Source organism: Macrobrachium rosenbergii, chromosome 51, assembly GCF_040412425.1.
Source record: "Macrobrachium rosenbergii isolate ZJJX-2024 chromosome 51, ASM4041242v1, whole genome shotgun sequence".
NCBI classification, from domain to species: Eukaryota; Metazoa; Arthropoda; class Malacostraca; order Decapoda; family Palaemonidae; genus Macrobrachium; species Macrobrachium rosenbergii.
This window is the reverse complement of record NC_089791.1, coordinates 18729782-18745887: the sequence shown is the minus strand read 5'-3', so window position 1 is coordinate 18745887 and position 16106 is coordinate 18729782. Positions and strand designations below refer to the sequence as shown.

Genomic DNA, 16106 nt, shown 5'->3' with positions numbered 1-16106 from the left:
TTCAAGTCCAGCGGTAAGATATAAATTTTGTAGTTACTGAGGTACCTCTTTTGTAACGTTATTGTTTTTTCTAAGCAAGAGTTATCTCTGAGCTACATTAGAATCCACATTGTCTTTCAAACAGGTTTCCTCTTCGTATTCAGATTTACTAAAGGTGTCAGTGAATTGCACGTGTTACTAAGTGTTACGTATACTGGAAGCTGTAGCCAGTAGTTCTCCCTTTTTCCTCAGACTTCATCTCGATACTCAGCAGCTGGGACATCCAGAAAAGAACTTATTTCCACTCTTTGATTCCTGATTTCGCAAGAGATGACAGAAGTTAGAGGTGAATTCTAGTAAGTCTTCAAAATTCAACGTTCTTCTCCTCCATGAGATCTAATAATGAATCCTATTGCAAACTTTCACCGAGTTCACTTAGTGGCTTTGTAGATGGATATCTACTGTACAAAGCCAGTACCAAGGCGTGGTATTCTGAAACCTTTGACCAGACTGCCAGCTTTTTAGATATAACACAGCTGCAGGTTACTAACTCTAACCTGGACTGTAGCAATCGTGCATCATGAAATAAGTTAGCTGCAACAACAAATGAACCCTAGTGTTATTTGATGTTGCCATCACAATTCAGGATATTCAATTCTTATTTAGTTTCCTTCCTCCAAAGGAGATATTTGAGCCAAATTGCATTAAGGATTTGTTTTCCTATAAATATATATTAGTGACTTAAAAACAAATGACAAGTTTAATTATTATGAACCATTTCCGTACGTTGAATTTTCTCACCATTCCCTTCCTTTTAGGCACATGTACATCATTTACAGACGTATCTTTAGATTGGTTGTTGGGGGTGAGAAACTTGGAAATATACCCAAATTAAGGGGCATCACTCATGCCATGGAGAAGCAAAACCGTCATCTTGGTAAATTTTTTGTCAGTTGTCCTTTTGGTTACGAAGAAATAGAATTTAATGAGGCAGTAATTTTCATGAACGAAACCGAGTTTGTTTTGGAAAATGTTACCCATGGGTCTTTAGTGTTGGCAATAAATAATCTTTGAATGATTTAGATATGAAATTTACTTGAATGTCAGTATGTTGTCAATAGAAGGTTGTTAAGATTGGGCCAAAGAATAGAAAAAAAGAATTTAAACAATTAATAACAACTTTATTAGGATAGTTTTCTCTACAGTAAAACACATTCATTATTTTCACTACAACATCTTCAACATACAAGCGCACCACAGCTGACGAAATGAAATGGTAAAAGTGGAAAGAAAAATATAAAAAACATCTTTGATGACTGCATTCCTAACAGTTGGGGTTTTTATCATGAGATTTGTGGTTGATAAAATTTACTGCTAAGCGCTTTTTATTAAGAAAAAGTAAGGACAGCGTACCAGTTACCTTTCGAGTTTAAATGGCTGTTATGTTCTATGTTTTTTCGGTGATTAGGGACCTTGAAACAAACACGTTTGTGACATGAATGGCCAGTGAATGATTATTTCCTATACTTTTAAAGGCCGTGCGAAGCCATGAATTTGTGATATTAGGTAAATGATTAGGCATATTTTCTCCGTATTCTGGCCGAGATTGCAAGGGATTTTTTTTTTATTTGCTCAGAACCTTACCCTTCATAACAGTTGTATTACAATTGACAAGAAGCATTACGTTAGGCACCATTTTTATTTGATTTTCATTCTCATATTTGGTCGCGAATTCTATTTGTTCCATCCTCAGAAAGGCATGTTTGTTCGTGTCCGCTTGATACCAGTATGCATGAAATCTTGCTCAAAAAGGACACCATTTTTTGAAGAATAGTATACCCTTCGTCAAGTCTTTTTGGGTGAGGTTGCTAGCACCATGCTCTGCCACGCTTATATTCCAGAGGCGTATATGCCAATGGCGTGATGTATATGTATATATACAGTATATATATGTATATATATACTGTATATATATACTGTATATATACTGTATATATATATATATATATATATATATATATATATATATATATATATATATATATTATACATTATCCTATTTATTCATGATCTATACGCAAGTGCATGTAGCTATATATGAACGAGTGTTTCTGTTGCCCATACACCAAAGTCTATATTAGCCAGTTATAAACTGTCCCCTTTTATGATTGAATCTCTTCCTTTTATGAATTAGACTTATCCAAAGGTGAACGTAACTGCATTATTACACCTGTGCAAATAAGGCTTGATTACAAAGGAAAAAGGCTTTTGTTAATTTTCAGAGGTTAGATGATTTGTCCCGATCTGGAAGAAATAGTAAACCTTCTGTAATACTCTCGATACCGGCAACATTACAAAATGAGTCCAGGACGGGCGAACTAAGCCTCACAGCGTTTAGCCTACGTAACAGAATTTCCCGTGAATAGCCATTACTCTATTTTAGCCTAAAAAGCAGTTATTTTCTTCGTCTATTGAGGCACAGGATTCAGCTCCTTCCAAGAACTGATCCTGTTATCAAGTACACGAATTGCTTAGTCAGTAAAGAAACACATGGCACGTCGAAGCAATACTCCATTTATACACAGAGTCACACACACACAGATATCGCTTTTTGTAAGAAGAAAAGTGTCCTATTCTAATTTCAGCAGCATACATTTTCCATGAACTCACATATACCTGTACCACTAAAATTACTTATTGTAGTCTTAAAGCTACTATGAACATTCAGTACATCAGAATATTTGAAGATGATGCATTTCTTCTTCAGCGTCCTAAATTACTACATTTTCATGAATACTTACCTGACTAAAGTAATTCTATAAGCTTGTTTCGTACCCCTAAGCTAAGTTCCTGCCACATTTGAATAAAACTAAATTAGGCCCCCATAAATGAATTTACGTTTTCTTTACAGCCACAACATCTATTAAAATAAAGAAAATGACTCAGCATTTTATGGGTGACAATAGTAATTTAGAAGGCTTACGCCATGAATTTACTGTGGTTAGATTTTTACCCTTTAAATTGTTTATTTACCCATTTTTATTTAATAATAAAATTCACCCTAACAATTTAGTTGATGAATTTATTGAACTAAAAATAAGTAAAGAAAACAGACTTATAGGTTGAGGTAAACAACTTGAGTGGCAGTAACAGCACCGCAAGCGGCCAAGACACTGGCCGCACAAACAACGGCTGTGGTAGAACCGACGGCTGCAATAATGGATCCCATGCAAGAGGAGAGAATGAACTGGGCCAGGAAAACCATGGAAGAGACGATGGCCACGTCTGTTCCCAATCCTCTCACTTGGGAATCTGGTCCGTCCGCCAACACTGCATGTCCTTCCGACAACTCAGATTTGAACTGTGAAAGTCAAGAGAAGAGTTTGTTAGTGGCTGTCTGCCTTCAGAGGAAACAAATCGATGTACCTAATAAATCGTTGCTGTGAAAAGTGCCTTCTGTTTTTAAGACTGATTTGCTAATGCTGTTTCTAGGTAAGATGGTGCTTTTCACTTGGAGGTAAAATTATCTGTATTATAAATAGGTACTTAAAATAATTAATGCTAAGTTGCTGTTTGCATTCCTTATTAGGTGCTTTGAATCATTATAGTCTCTCTCTTTTTTTTGTAAATATAAATATACAAGACCATGTTACAGTGCAACATGGATACTAGAATCTATCTGTAAGTAGTTTTAATATACATTTACTACGTGCTACCTGGAAGTGAGACAGAATACAAGGAACGATCATTGCGAGCCTAATAATAGCATAAGATATTTTGATGTTTTGAACCATTTCCCATGCAAATTGGCTTTAAGCAAAAGTATAGTATAAATATTCCCTGTGAATAGACGTAAAGCATGGTAGATATACGTCTGTAGTATAAGAAAACAAAAAGCATTCACAAAGAATAATAATGCATGCATGATTCTCTAATCAGTACAAGAAAAACTTGATTAGAATACATATATAAGAACAGTACACATATACATACATGCATATATATACTATATATATATATTATATATATATATATATATATATATATATATATATATATATATATATATATATATATATATATATATATATAGTATACTGCCATAGGTAATGTGCCTTTTTATTGACATTCATTGTTCAGACAGCACCACACTAAATAACATTTGGTGCCCATGCGAGATTGGAAGGAAAAATTTCTAGGGCATTATTTTGCCTCCGTAATTCATCTTTTGTTTTTTGTTTTTGTTACTTTCATTCAAGGTAGAGGAATTTGTTGAAGGGTAGAAGAGCTTTTGCCAGTGAGGCCAACGGCAACCCACTTTCGTGCTTGTGGAATTCTGGGAAAGGAATACTAAATCATTTTTGCTGCTCTTTGTGGTAGGAAAATCAAATGGCCTGGGGCATGAGATATGAAGTCATATATTCTGTAGTAATATTTAAATAAAAGGTCAAAAATAAATGACCGCGTCTTGGGGGTTTTGAATATATGTGGATGTGATGCAGAAGGGAAAAAATAACTGTATGGTAGCTTATTGGTTTGAGGAAAGAAAGCCTGATACTTCGACAGTGAGTGAGACGAGGTTGAAAGTCCAGTGTGCATGCAGAAAGGGAAAAGGAGAAAGTGATTATTCTTGGGCAGCTGAAAGGTGTAATGCTAGGGAGGGGTGGTACTTTTATTGTCCGGAAGACTGGGTGAAAGAGTGCAAATGTGTTTGTTCCATGATTGTTTGGTAAAGACTGAACGTAACATGAGAATAAGTTTTGGAATAGAAAAGAATGAGAGTGAAAGAGAGGGGATTTTGGGAGAGTCTGAATCTGTGTCTGGCTTGGATTTGAGAATATGAAACTGTGATTGTGCTTGGTGATTTAAATGCAAAGTAAATTGGTAGGGAAAGAGATCCTATTGCTAGAGGATATGAAATTTCTGGAGTAAATGAGAACTGAGAGTCTTTGGGAAATTTTTTGTTTAAAGAGGCTTGATTGATGACAGGAGTGTCGATTTTCTAAGAAGAATAAAAGTGTGCATGGGAAAGAGAAAATGGTGAAAATAGCGTATGGTAATGAAGACTGATAGAAACGAAGACTAGTCACTGCAAGCGATCAAAATGTTTTATGGTGGAAGCAAAGTGCACACGAGAATTACTGCATGGGAAGGCGACTAATTTTGTGTAAACATGGGCCTTAGACAAGGGTGTTTTAGGTCACCATGGATGAGGTTATGAGAAGACAGAGGATGGAAATTGGTTGTAGGTGCCGAGTTGCTGGATAAGAAAATGGGTCATAGATGGGGTACAAATTGTCTGATTTTTGCAGGTGATACTATGTTGTTTGGGTGATAGTAAAGAGAAGCTAAAAAACTAATGAGTTTGAAAATGTTTGCAAGTAAAGTATGGATGCTAAATGTGAATGAAATCAGAAAGGTGGAAGCTGTTGAGAGGAATATTTTGCGTAGCGTATGAGAGGTAAAAAGAATAATGAAGAGGGTAAGAAATAGGGAGATATGTAGAAGAGGGTTAGAGGACGTGAAAGATTTTAGAAGGTTTGACCCCGTGGAAAGAATCGTTGTTGCAGCGTTTTATCCTGAAATATTAGGAGGTAGGAAAGGGAGACCTAGAATTACTGGATAGGAGGATGTGGAAAAGGTATTGGGAAGGAGGGGCCCTAATGTACGTAAAGTGAGAGAGTGCGTGCAAGATAAAGGTGAATGGCGCAAGGTGTGTATAGAAGGTTCGACACCCTCTTGGTGAGGCATATGTGTACATTGCAGGTAACGCGTTGAAATTATTGAACTGGAGCTCATTCATCATTCAACAGCTAAAGTATGAATGAAGAAAAGGGGTCGACTTAAGTTAACACATATATACATTATATTATATATATATATATATATATATATATATATATATATATATATATATATATATATATATATATATATATATATATATATATATATTATGTGTATGTGTGTGTCTTTCATAAGCACTAGAGCGTCTGATTTTTAATTCTGTGAAAGGGCGTCCATTTTAAATTCTCCATTTCCACTTTGGCATCTCAGTGTAACTAGTCAAAAAACCAGAAAAAAAGCGGCCTATTATATTTAAGATGAAGCTTGCTAATTAACAGCTGAAAAAATGCATTGCTCTCAATAAAAGCCTTCCTAGAATTAATAGCAAAGGAACAGAAATATTAGATGGGCAAGTGGAGCAGGAGATTTAATGATATGCGTTACCTAGGAAACTTCTGAAGACTATTTATGAATTGGTAATGAAGAAGCAAAGGTGGTCTTTATGGAGAATATTGGCGTAAAACATACACAAACATACACATTCATACACACACACATATACGGAATGTCGCATTTCTTTCTTTCCAACAACTTCCTTTTGAAAAGCAAAGCAACAAATATTCCTTCATTAAAACAACGAATATGAGATAGCAATGACGTAAAGTCAAATTGAGAATTATGTCTCATTATTTAGGAATTTAAATTACGCGCGATTCGGCGAAAGAGGTAATAAGGATGAGGAGAATATCAGAAGCCATGCTTAATAACACGCTAATAAGGGAAGAAAAACAAAAGGCTTTCAGATGGACTTTTGTAAAAGAGAGGTCGAAACAGACTTCATAAAAAAAAATCGGTTGTTAATTTGAAGCTGAAGAATTGAGTGCTACTACTATTTATTTCTAATGAGCAGACATTCCATTGGAACAAACACCAAAACATGACCTGGTTAAATAAATTTCAAGGAATTAAATGTAACAAGTGTATTATGAAGTTCATAATACCAGAAGGCATGCCTCATGCATTTATAAAGGAAATATGATTTTGTCACTCCGAGTAGCTGACAACTTACTCCACAGCAAATTGCCCAAAGTTGACGGATCTTGGTGACCAACCAAACATCCTCACACTTGATCTATAAACAGTAGGATGTTAATATGGTTAGGGTTAATGGAGAGATTCAGTTTAGTCAAAGACTCCTATGAGTTTAATGTAAATCAGATCATTCCTACCTTCTGTTTCATAATTATATTAAGAGTCTTTGTATTTTGGAGAATTTTAACGGAAAAGATTTGAATTTTTCGTGTACCCAGTTTGAGAAAATTATGCTACATCCTAAAGCATTGAGAAAATTATGTCACATCCAAAACCATTGAGAAAATTATGTTACATCCTAAAGCACTGAGAAAATTATGTTACCTCCTCAAGCACTGAGAAAATTATGCTACATTCTCAAGCACTGAGAAAATTATGTTACATCCTAAAGCATTGAGAAAATTATGTTACATCCTAAAGCACTGAGAAAATTGTGCTACATCCTAAAGCATTAAGAAAATTATATTATATCCTAAAGCACTGAGAAAATTATATTACATCCTAAAGCACTGAGAAAATTATGTTACATCCTAAAGCACTGAGAAAATTATGTTACATCCTAAAGCATTGAAAAAATTATGTTACATCCTAAAGCACTGAGAAAATTATGTTACATCCTAAAGCATTGAGAAAATTATGCTACATCCTAAAGCACTGAGAAAATTATGTTACATCCTCAAGCACTGAGAAAATTATGTTACATCCTCAAGCACTGAGAAAATTATGTTACATCCTAAGGCATTGAGAAAATTATGTTACATCCTAAAGCATTGAGAAAATTATGTTACATCCTTAAGCATTGAGAAAATTATGTTACATCCTAAAGCATTGAGGAAATTATGTTACACCCCGAAGTATTGAGAAAATTATGTTACATCTTAAAGCACTGAGAAAATTATGCTACATCCTCAAGCATTGAGAAAATCATGTTACATCCTAAAGCATTGAGAAAATTATGTTACACCCCAAAGTATTGAGAAAATTATGTTACATCCTAAAGCACTGAGAAAATTATGCTACATCCTCAAGCATGGAGAAAATCATGTTACATCCTAAAGCATTGAGAAAATTATGTTACATCCTAAAGCATTGAGAAAATCATGTTACATCCTAAAGCGTTGAGAAAATTATGTTACATCCTAAAGCACTGAGAAAACTATGTTACACCCTAAAGTATTGAGAAAATTATGTTACATCCTAAAGCACTGAGAAAACTGTGTTACATCCTAAAGTATTGAGAAAATTATGTTACATCCTAAAGCACTGAGAAAATTGTTACATCCTAAAGTATTGAGAAAATTATGCTACATCCTAAAGCACTGAGAAAATTATGTTACATCCTAAAGCATTGAGAAAATCATGTTACATCCTCAAGCATTGAGAAAATTATGTTACATCCTAAAGCATTGAGAAAATTATGTTACATCCTAAACCACTGAGAAAATTATGTTACATCCTAAACCACTGAGAAAATTATGTTACATCCTAAAGCACTGAGAAAATTATGCTACATCCTAAAGCATTGAGAAAATTATGTTACATCCTAAACCACTGAGAAAATTATGCTACATCCTAAAGCATTGAGAAAATTGTTACATCCTCAAGCATTGAGAAAATTATGTTACATCCTAAAGCACTGAGAAAATTATTGCATCGTAAAGCTTTGAAAAAATTGCCACGTTCTAAATATTGAGAAAATTATGTTACATCCCATAGCATAAGTCATTTCCTCAGTCAACACACTCCAAAGAGAAATTTACCATTCCGGAGGCGTGGTAGTGAGCCACGAGCAGGTAGGGCATTGTGAAGAGGGTCGAGTACATGACACCAGCACAGCACGAGAAGATGATGACAGCAGCTTTATGCCGGAGAGAGGCCATGAAAATCATGCCCACGCTGTATACCAGCTGACCGCACACGTACACGGGCTTGGCTCTGTTGACACGTAATAGGATTATAGTAATTGACACTTAGTGACAGTTCCTTAATTTTTTACAGATTTCGGTGATCACATTTTTCCATTTTCGCTGCGTAGAGGATTATGCACATGAATTTTAGTTTGAGATATTTAATATCAGTATTTTTAAAGTTAGGCTTTTGAATTTTAAAAACACACACAACCTTGCGTAAAGGAATACGCGTATGAATTTCAGTATGAGATATACCATGTCAGCATTTTTAAAGTTAGTCGTTTGAATTTTAAAAAGCACGCAATCTTTTCATAAAGGATTGTGCCTATGAATTTCAATTTGAGTTATATAATATCAGTATTTTTCAAGTTAGGCTTTTGAATTTCAAAAACACACACAACCTTCCGTAAAGGATTATGCACATGAAATTCAATTTGCAATATATAACGTCAGTATTTTTCAAGTTAGACTTGAATTTTAAAAGCCCACAACCTTGCGTAGTGGATTATGCACATGAATTTCAAATTTGAGATATACAACATTAGTATTTTTTCAAATTAGACTTTTGAATTTTAAAAATACACCCAACCTTGCGTAAACGGTTATGCACATGAGTTTCAATTTGAGATATCTAACATCAGTATTTTTAAAGTTTGTCTTTTGAATAAAAAAACACACACACAACTTTTAACAGCGAAATGATATCCTTAAAAACCCGCCCTCATTTCAACCTTTCACTCATTCACTGCATAACCCATATATACGGAGCTTAAAAGAAAAAATGGGACTCTTACTTGCGATGCATAATCATTCTTACCCAATTCCGTAGGGGGGTAGTGCCTCCAGTGCACCTCACGCGGTGCACTGTAGGCATTATTTAAGGTTCTTTGCAGCGTCCTTTCAGCCCCTAGCTCCAACCCTTCTCATTCCTTTTACTGTACCTCCATTCATATTCTCTTTCTTCCAGCTTGCTGTCCACCCTCTCCTGGAAATTGTTTCACAGTGCAACTGCGAGGTTTTCCTCCTGTTACACCTTTCAAACCTACCTGCTCTCAATTCCCCTTTCAGCGCTGAATGACCTCATAGGTCCCAGCGCTTAGCATTTGCCTTAAATTATATATTCCATCCACCCATCCATTCTTACCCAAAGGTCTTGACGAGTTTTTCAATGATGAAGGAATACACCGAACAGGAGAGGGAGTAGAGGGCCATGCCCCAGCACCCGAATCTTACGCCCTCTTCGTACAGGTCCTTCTTTGCCGTACCGTCGGGAGCCTGTGAATGACAGGATTATGGACTATTGTTTCCTTTATTTTATATTGTAGTTTTAACAGGATTTGATGTCAATGTCAGTCAACAGTACTTCTCTCGGAAACATCTAAGCCTCTTGCATGAATGTTTGTTTTATGTTTTGACATGCATAATTCAAAATTGTTTGAGAATAGTAAAAAACTGGTTGTGACATACGCAATACAAAATTGTTTTAGAAAATATTAAGAGAATTGGTTGTGATAAACTTAAAACAAAATTCTCTGAGAAAGTAGTAAAAAAAAATACATTTAACTTTTACTTTATTAATTGCTAGGAAAATATAGTATCAAAACGATGCTGTTTATTTTGACTTTATCATACTATCTTGATGCACTGATTCGGAAGCAAAATTTCATCACTTCAACTCTTATATTACAATGATCAAATGTAATAATATTCTTCGGAAAAATATCGTGTCCTTGAAATAACATGGAATTTTAATCAGCACGTATCAGCTAATATAGGATACAAAAGAACAGTTAGGCACCATGCCATATCAGCTTACCCCAGGGTCACCGCCAAAGACGGCCTCCCCGACGAAGTCCGTGAAGTATAGAGAGTAACAGACGAGGGAACTCCAGCAGAAGAGGTTCGTCAAGCACAGTATCCTTAGAGACTAAAGGAGATTGGATTAAAATGCTTTAACTTGAGTAGCAGAATTTTATTGAACCCCCCACAATATGTATAAATATAATATATATATATATATATATATATATATATATATATATATATATATATATATATATATATATATATATATATATATGTGTGTGTGTGTGTGTGTGTGTGTGCGTGTGTGTGTGTGTATTATTAATTTTATATCTGTATGGAAACTTTGGATTGGTTTCTCATTTTCAAGCAGAATCAAATGTAGCTCAGAAACACATTTAATAAAGAGTAATGGGGATTTTGTCTATTATCGTTATTCTACTTGTACCAGAGTGATAATGTATTGTATGTACTGTTATTGATAGGCTACTGGTCCCGCAAAGATAAATTAGGAGCAATGATTGATTAGTTGGCTAAGCCTCTTCAAATCAATATTTTGTCCATATACTTCAATCACTTATATATATTTTTATATATGCATATAATATGAATTTTATCACATCACCGTGATTCATATACAGGCTTTAAGCTACAAACGTCCTTTAATATCCAGTTCGTTCTACCTCGGAAATAATATACTTTCATATATGTTACCCGAAGTGGAATTTTGTTGTTGTTAATAAGTTCGTCGTCTCGTGGGCGGTTCGAGCTCACGAGACGACGAACTCATTATCAACTAAAAATTCCCTTCGGCAACATATATATGAAAACATTATTTCGAGGAGAGGATTAGATTAAAGGATTAGATATTAAAGGACGTTTGTATATATATAATATTATATATATATATATATATATATATATATATATATATATATATATATATATATATATATATATATATATATACACACATATACCGATGTACCACAGAAAAAATGAAGCAAGGTACAAATGCTAACGTCATTAGTTTTTTAAGACATCTTCAAGTGGACTGATACATATTAGTGGAAATTTATATTATGAACGTTGAGGTGACAGTACAAACGAGCCTACAGACGGTCGGAAAAAGTATTCACACTTGACTGAAAAAATGAGGATCCGTACACAATATTTCTTTCGTTTGAGAGATATAATCCAATACTTTGCGTGTTCTCCCCCGGGGTTTAGTTGACCTTACCTGTATCTCACAGAGATTTCCCTGTTGAATGAACCCCCTTACTCACCTTAGGCATATAAACAATCGACAGCAGGTACTGCCTAAGAGTGGCATCTGGGACAGCGGCTTGTTCAGGCTCTGGGACCTCGCCGTCTTCGCCTGGCACTTGTTTTGGTTCCTGGAGGGAGACGTGGCACTGAGCTGTGTTGTTTTATTTTACGGATTTTTACAAGAGTTAATGAGGAAACATCAAGCAAGCTTGAATTACATTGAATTACTCGTACATTCACATATTCTAAAGGCATAACCAAAGGCGTTCTCTTTTTGTTGTCGCAAATGAAGTTGATGTTCAGGTATTATTGGAACCTATGTCTGTTTTCTAGCGGTTGAAAGACAACTTTCTAAAAGTTTCAACATTATTTACCGCCTTAGCAAATGTGAAATATCTACCACTTTAAGTGCCATTAAGATTCAGTTAAATGACATACTTTTTTCTTTAGATTTCCAAGTGTAGTGCAAAGGCGTCACACTTTTAGATTATCCCTTCTGATATAATGCAAATTGGTAATACTTTTAGATTATTTCTTTTAAAATATAGTGTCAAGGTTTTATGTCTTGGTAGTAGAGGTGGAAATGGTCTATGCCTAAGAAAAAGTAGCTAAATATCGCAGGAAAAAGTGGTTGACTTTTGCTGGAAAAAAAAGTTTTAGTCTTGCAAGGGATCTGAGAGGGATTTTTGCGACAAAAAAAATTACCTGTTCATTGAAAGAGGTTTCCTGATTATCAGTTTGATCCATAGGTTTTTCTCCATTATAGTCACCGTACCCATCAGGTTCTGTCCCAGTTTCGACGCTGTGACCATTCTGCTACGAAGAAAAGACATTTTCAGCCGAGGCCATTTAAATGAGTGCATGAGTATTGTTTGTTTAAGCGTTTAACTAGAGTTTTTGAGAACCAATGTGCTCCCTATATCATTTATATATATGCATATGAACTGAGATTGTTGTATGCTGCTTTTGATGTAGAAAATTCTGGAAAACTTACTATTTTTTTTTTTCATTTCAGTTGGAGCTGTTTCTTCTGTGATGTGAAGAGCGATGCCTACAAATCGGTGAGTACTCACCTTCACTATTTCATTTATTTATTCGATTTATAGGATGCAAATGAAAGACGGGTTACGAGAATTCACAAGACTTACCGCAATGGGCAAGGAAGAGGGCCGGGGCGGAGGGTTCGTGTCCATAGTGCCGTATCCTCCTTTGCCTTCCTCAGCTCCGTGGGGGTCGAGGCTCTGCTGTTCGGTGGACATTCCCTTTGAAAGACGAACAAAAAGACTGTGAACAGACTAAAACCGTAATCTCCAAATTTGGCGTTATTGCGTCGTGGATAGTATTCTCTCTTTCTGCTCGTTTGAGCAAATGAGTAAGCAGTGATGAGTTGAATTGAATTGGACAGTAAATTTAGGCCAAAGGTCAAGCACTGGGACCTATGAGGTCATTCAGCGCTGAAACGGAAATTGACAGTAAAAGGTTTGAAAGGTGTAACAGGAGGAAACCCTCTCACAGTTGCACTATGAGTCCATTGTTAGGAGGGGGTGGAAAGTAAGATGGAAGAAAGAGAATATGAAAGAAGGTACAGTCAAAGGAACGAAGGGGGTTGCAGCTAGAGGCCGAAGGCACGCTGCAAAGAATCTTAAGTAATGCCTACAGTGCACCGCATGAGGTGCACTTCGAATACATTCGTCATGCGGTAGTCTCTGCCTTCTTCAGTGTTCAATAAATAGCTTAGACTGCCTGTTTTCAGGAGGCGGACCCCCCCCAGATCAAACACATCCCCACCCCAAAATAAAAAAAAAACGACGCGTTCAGATTCCAGCCTCTATTGGTGTTTTTACCCAGCACAGGGACATTTTAACGAACGTGAATTCAGGAAAGCGAGGATCTCTTGTATTCCGGGTAAATCTGTGCCTGGTTTTATTGGGTTGAAAATGTTACATTCAGTTTTCCAGTGATTTCTCGAAAACCTGAACTTGGAGCGAGACCTGCAAGAGTTTGTATTCTCTCGTTATTTTCTAAGACAAACGTGACTCAGCGTTATTTTAATATGTATAGTGTTGTTTAGAAAAGGTCATTAGTTATTATGCGTGTTATACTGTACTAATGAAACATTAATAGTTAGATGAAAATGATGGGTGTATGGAAGTGTAAATAACCATACACGAACACACACACAATATAGATGTTTATAATATATGTATATATATATACATATATTATAAACATCTATATTGTGTGTGTGTTCGTGTATGATATATACACACATACATACATATTATATATATAAAAATTTGTCGATTCATCTATGTATATAAATAAATATAAAATATATCTATATGTGTGTATGTGTTTGTGTGTGTGTGTGTTCGTTTAGCTCGTATGTATGTACGCATGAATGTGTACCAGGAGCAAACACAAACACAGAGAACAATTCCAGACACAGAAATAGAGCAGCTCTTTGCAGCGCAATAGTGTTGCAAAGAGGGGACCCCTTTGGAAGACGGCGGGGTCTTTTGTATTGGTATTTACAGTGTTTGCCGAGTCCGGTGATGAGAGCCATATTTGAGTCCAGAAGGGACAAACTTACCACGGGGTCCCTTTTATTAAGCCCATGGGGTTTTCGCCTCCTTGTAATGGTGTTCATTATTCTCCGTCGTTTCATTTTCTCTCTCTTTGTTGCTTTCTACGTTTATTGTTGGTCTGTTTTTTTCCTCGTGTTTTTGGCACCTTGTTTATTCTACACAGAGTTTTAGCTGTCTCGGAAAGGCAGCGAATACCGCTGGTATTTATGTTATTAATACACACTATGCATAATACATATATATATATATATGCATGTATATTGTGTAATATTAATATACATACTGGCGCTATATAATATATATATATATATATATATATATATATATATATATATATATATATATATATATATATATATATAAATGTATGTATATGTATGTATGTATGTATGTATGTATGTATGTATGTATGTATGTATGTATGTATGTATGTATGTAAGTGGTTTCAAGTTTACTTACCATAATATTTGCGTATTGTTTTCGTATTGTTTTCGACCAGCTTTTCCGTGGTTTCATCTTTCCAAAAATATTACAGTAACTGAATGTAAGAGTAACACACATGGGAACATCACGTTTTATTTCATTGTGTTTTACGCTGATGGCTCTCTGAGCTCAGATAAGGGCTAGTATATTGTCCATTCAGTGTGGTGGCTTGAGAACTCGGTTTTTGATAACTTAAAAATTTGACTCTTGTGAGACATTTACCAACCCAACTAACCTGAGTCCTTTTGACTTTGGACTGGGCACTGAGCAACGTTATACCAAAGCATTCTAGTTTGTGTCGATATACAATACCTTTAGAGTTAAAAGGGTTAAAATCCTATTTATACTGCATGTAACAGTGGCCCTTTCGTGTCGGGAAGCATATTAAGTTATTCTTTTATTGTATTGATTGTATTGCCTTGGAAACTACGGTATCAAAACTGTTCAACTCACTGGATACTGCGGTTCTGGTTATTAGAGTGAAGTGACTTTTAAAAATAGCCACAAGATTTTTTTAAATTGATCTCAACTTACGATAAGGTAGAAGGAGAAAAAATGAACTTTTGCAACAAATGATAGGCATGTTACAAAATGTCATTCATGTATTATTCATGTATGTACATACATATGACATATGTGACAGCAGACGTTTTTTTATATCATTTTAAGCCACGGACTCCGTGTAAAATAATGAAGGATATAACTAAAGCCAAAATTCACACTACAAAAGTAAAAAAAAAAAAAGAAAAAAAAAGGAAAGTGCAATCTGACCTTCCGTAATTCGGCCTTCGTTGACTTCTCCAAGATGTCGAGAGGAATTTCCTTGAAAGAGTAGAGAGTGCTGAAGACACACACGATGAATATGATGGTCACTAAGGTGAAGACAGCCCTGACCTGACCTCCTAGGATCCACCCGATGAACGTGGCATTCCAGTTGATGCCACCCATGGCATACCCAAAACCGCCTCCCAGGCCAGCCATGATGGTGAAGGTAGAGAGGCCGACGGCGTGGTCTTCTGCAAATGGTCGACACAGAGATGAATCAGTGAATAAGTTTTTTACTTCTGTTGCTTCAGAAATAGTTGCTTATGCAAATAATGACCTTCGATTCAGTCAGGTGACATGCATATTAAGTATATTTATTGTAAGAGTGTGCTTTTAATTAGCTTAGTGAAACCTCTAAAAATACTCAAGA

General features: G+C 35.4%; 2 protein-coding genes across 6 annotated transcripts in view; one reads left to right on the top strand and one right to left on the bottom strand.

Annotated features, from left to right (window-relative positions):
- Positions 1–1139: 1139 nt before the first annotated feature.
- lovit (loss of visual transmission) overlaps positions 1140–16106 on the bottom strand; it is a 166565-nt gene continuing 151598 nt past the window's right edge. For 3 of the 5 annotated variants that reach the window (XM_067094866.1, XM_067094867.1, XM_067094865.1), the window contains exons 7-15: positions 15683–15927; positions 12989–13102; positions 12546–12656; positions 11858–11968; positions 10585–10695; positions 9913–10043; positions 8619–8793; positions 6836–6898; positions 1140–3340 (exon numbers count right to left, since the gene is read on the bottom strand). In XM_067094866.1, coding sequence (XP_066950967.1) covers positions 3095–3340; positions 6836–6898; positions 8619–8793; positions 9913–10043; positions 10585–10695; positions 11858–11968; positions 12546–12656; positions 12989–13102; positions 15683–15927 — 1307 coding nt within the window. In that variant the 3' untranslated portion in view covers positions 1140–3094. The remainder of the gene's footprint in view (positions 3341–6835; positions 6899–8618; positions 8794–9912; positions 10044–10584; positions 10696–11857; positions 11969–12545; positions 12657–12988; positions 13103–15682; positions 15928–16106) is intronic. The other 2 variants (XM_067094868.1, XM_067094870.1) reach the window with 2 other exon arrangements.
- Positions 12873–16106, top strand: part of zetaCOP (COPI coat complex subunit zeta) — a 257001-nt gene continuing 253767 nt past the window's right edge. Inside the window, exon 1 of the mRNA XM_067094877.1 lies at positions 12873–12901. Coding sequence (XP_066950978.1) covers positions 12888–12901 — 14 coding nt within the window. The 5' untranslated portion in view covers positions 12873–12887. The remainder of the gene's footprint in view (positions 12902–16106) is intronic.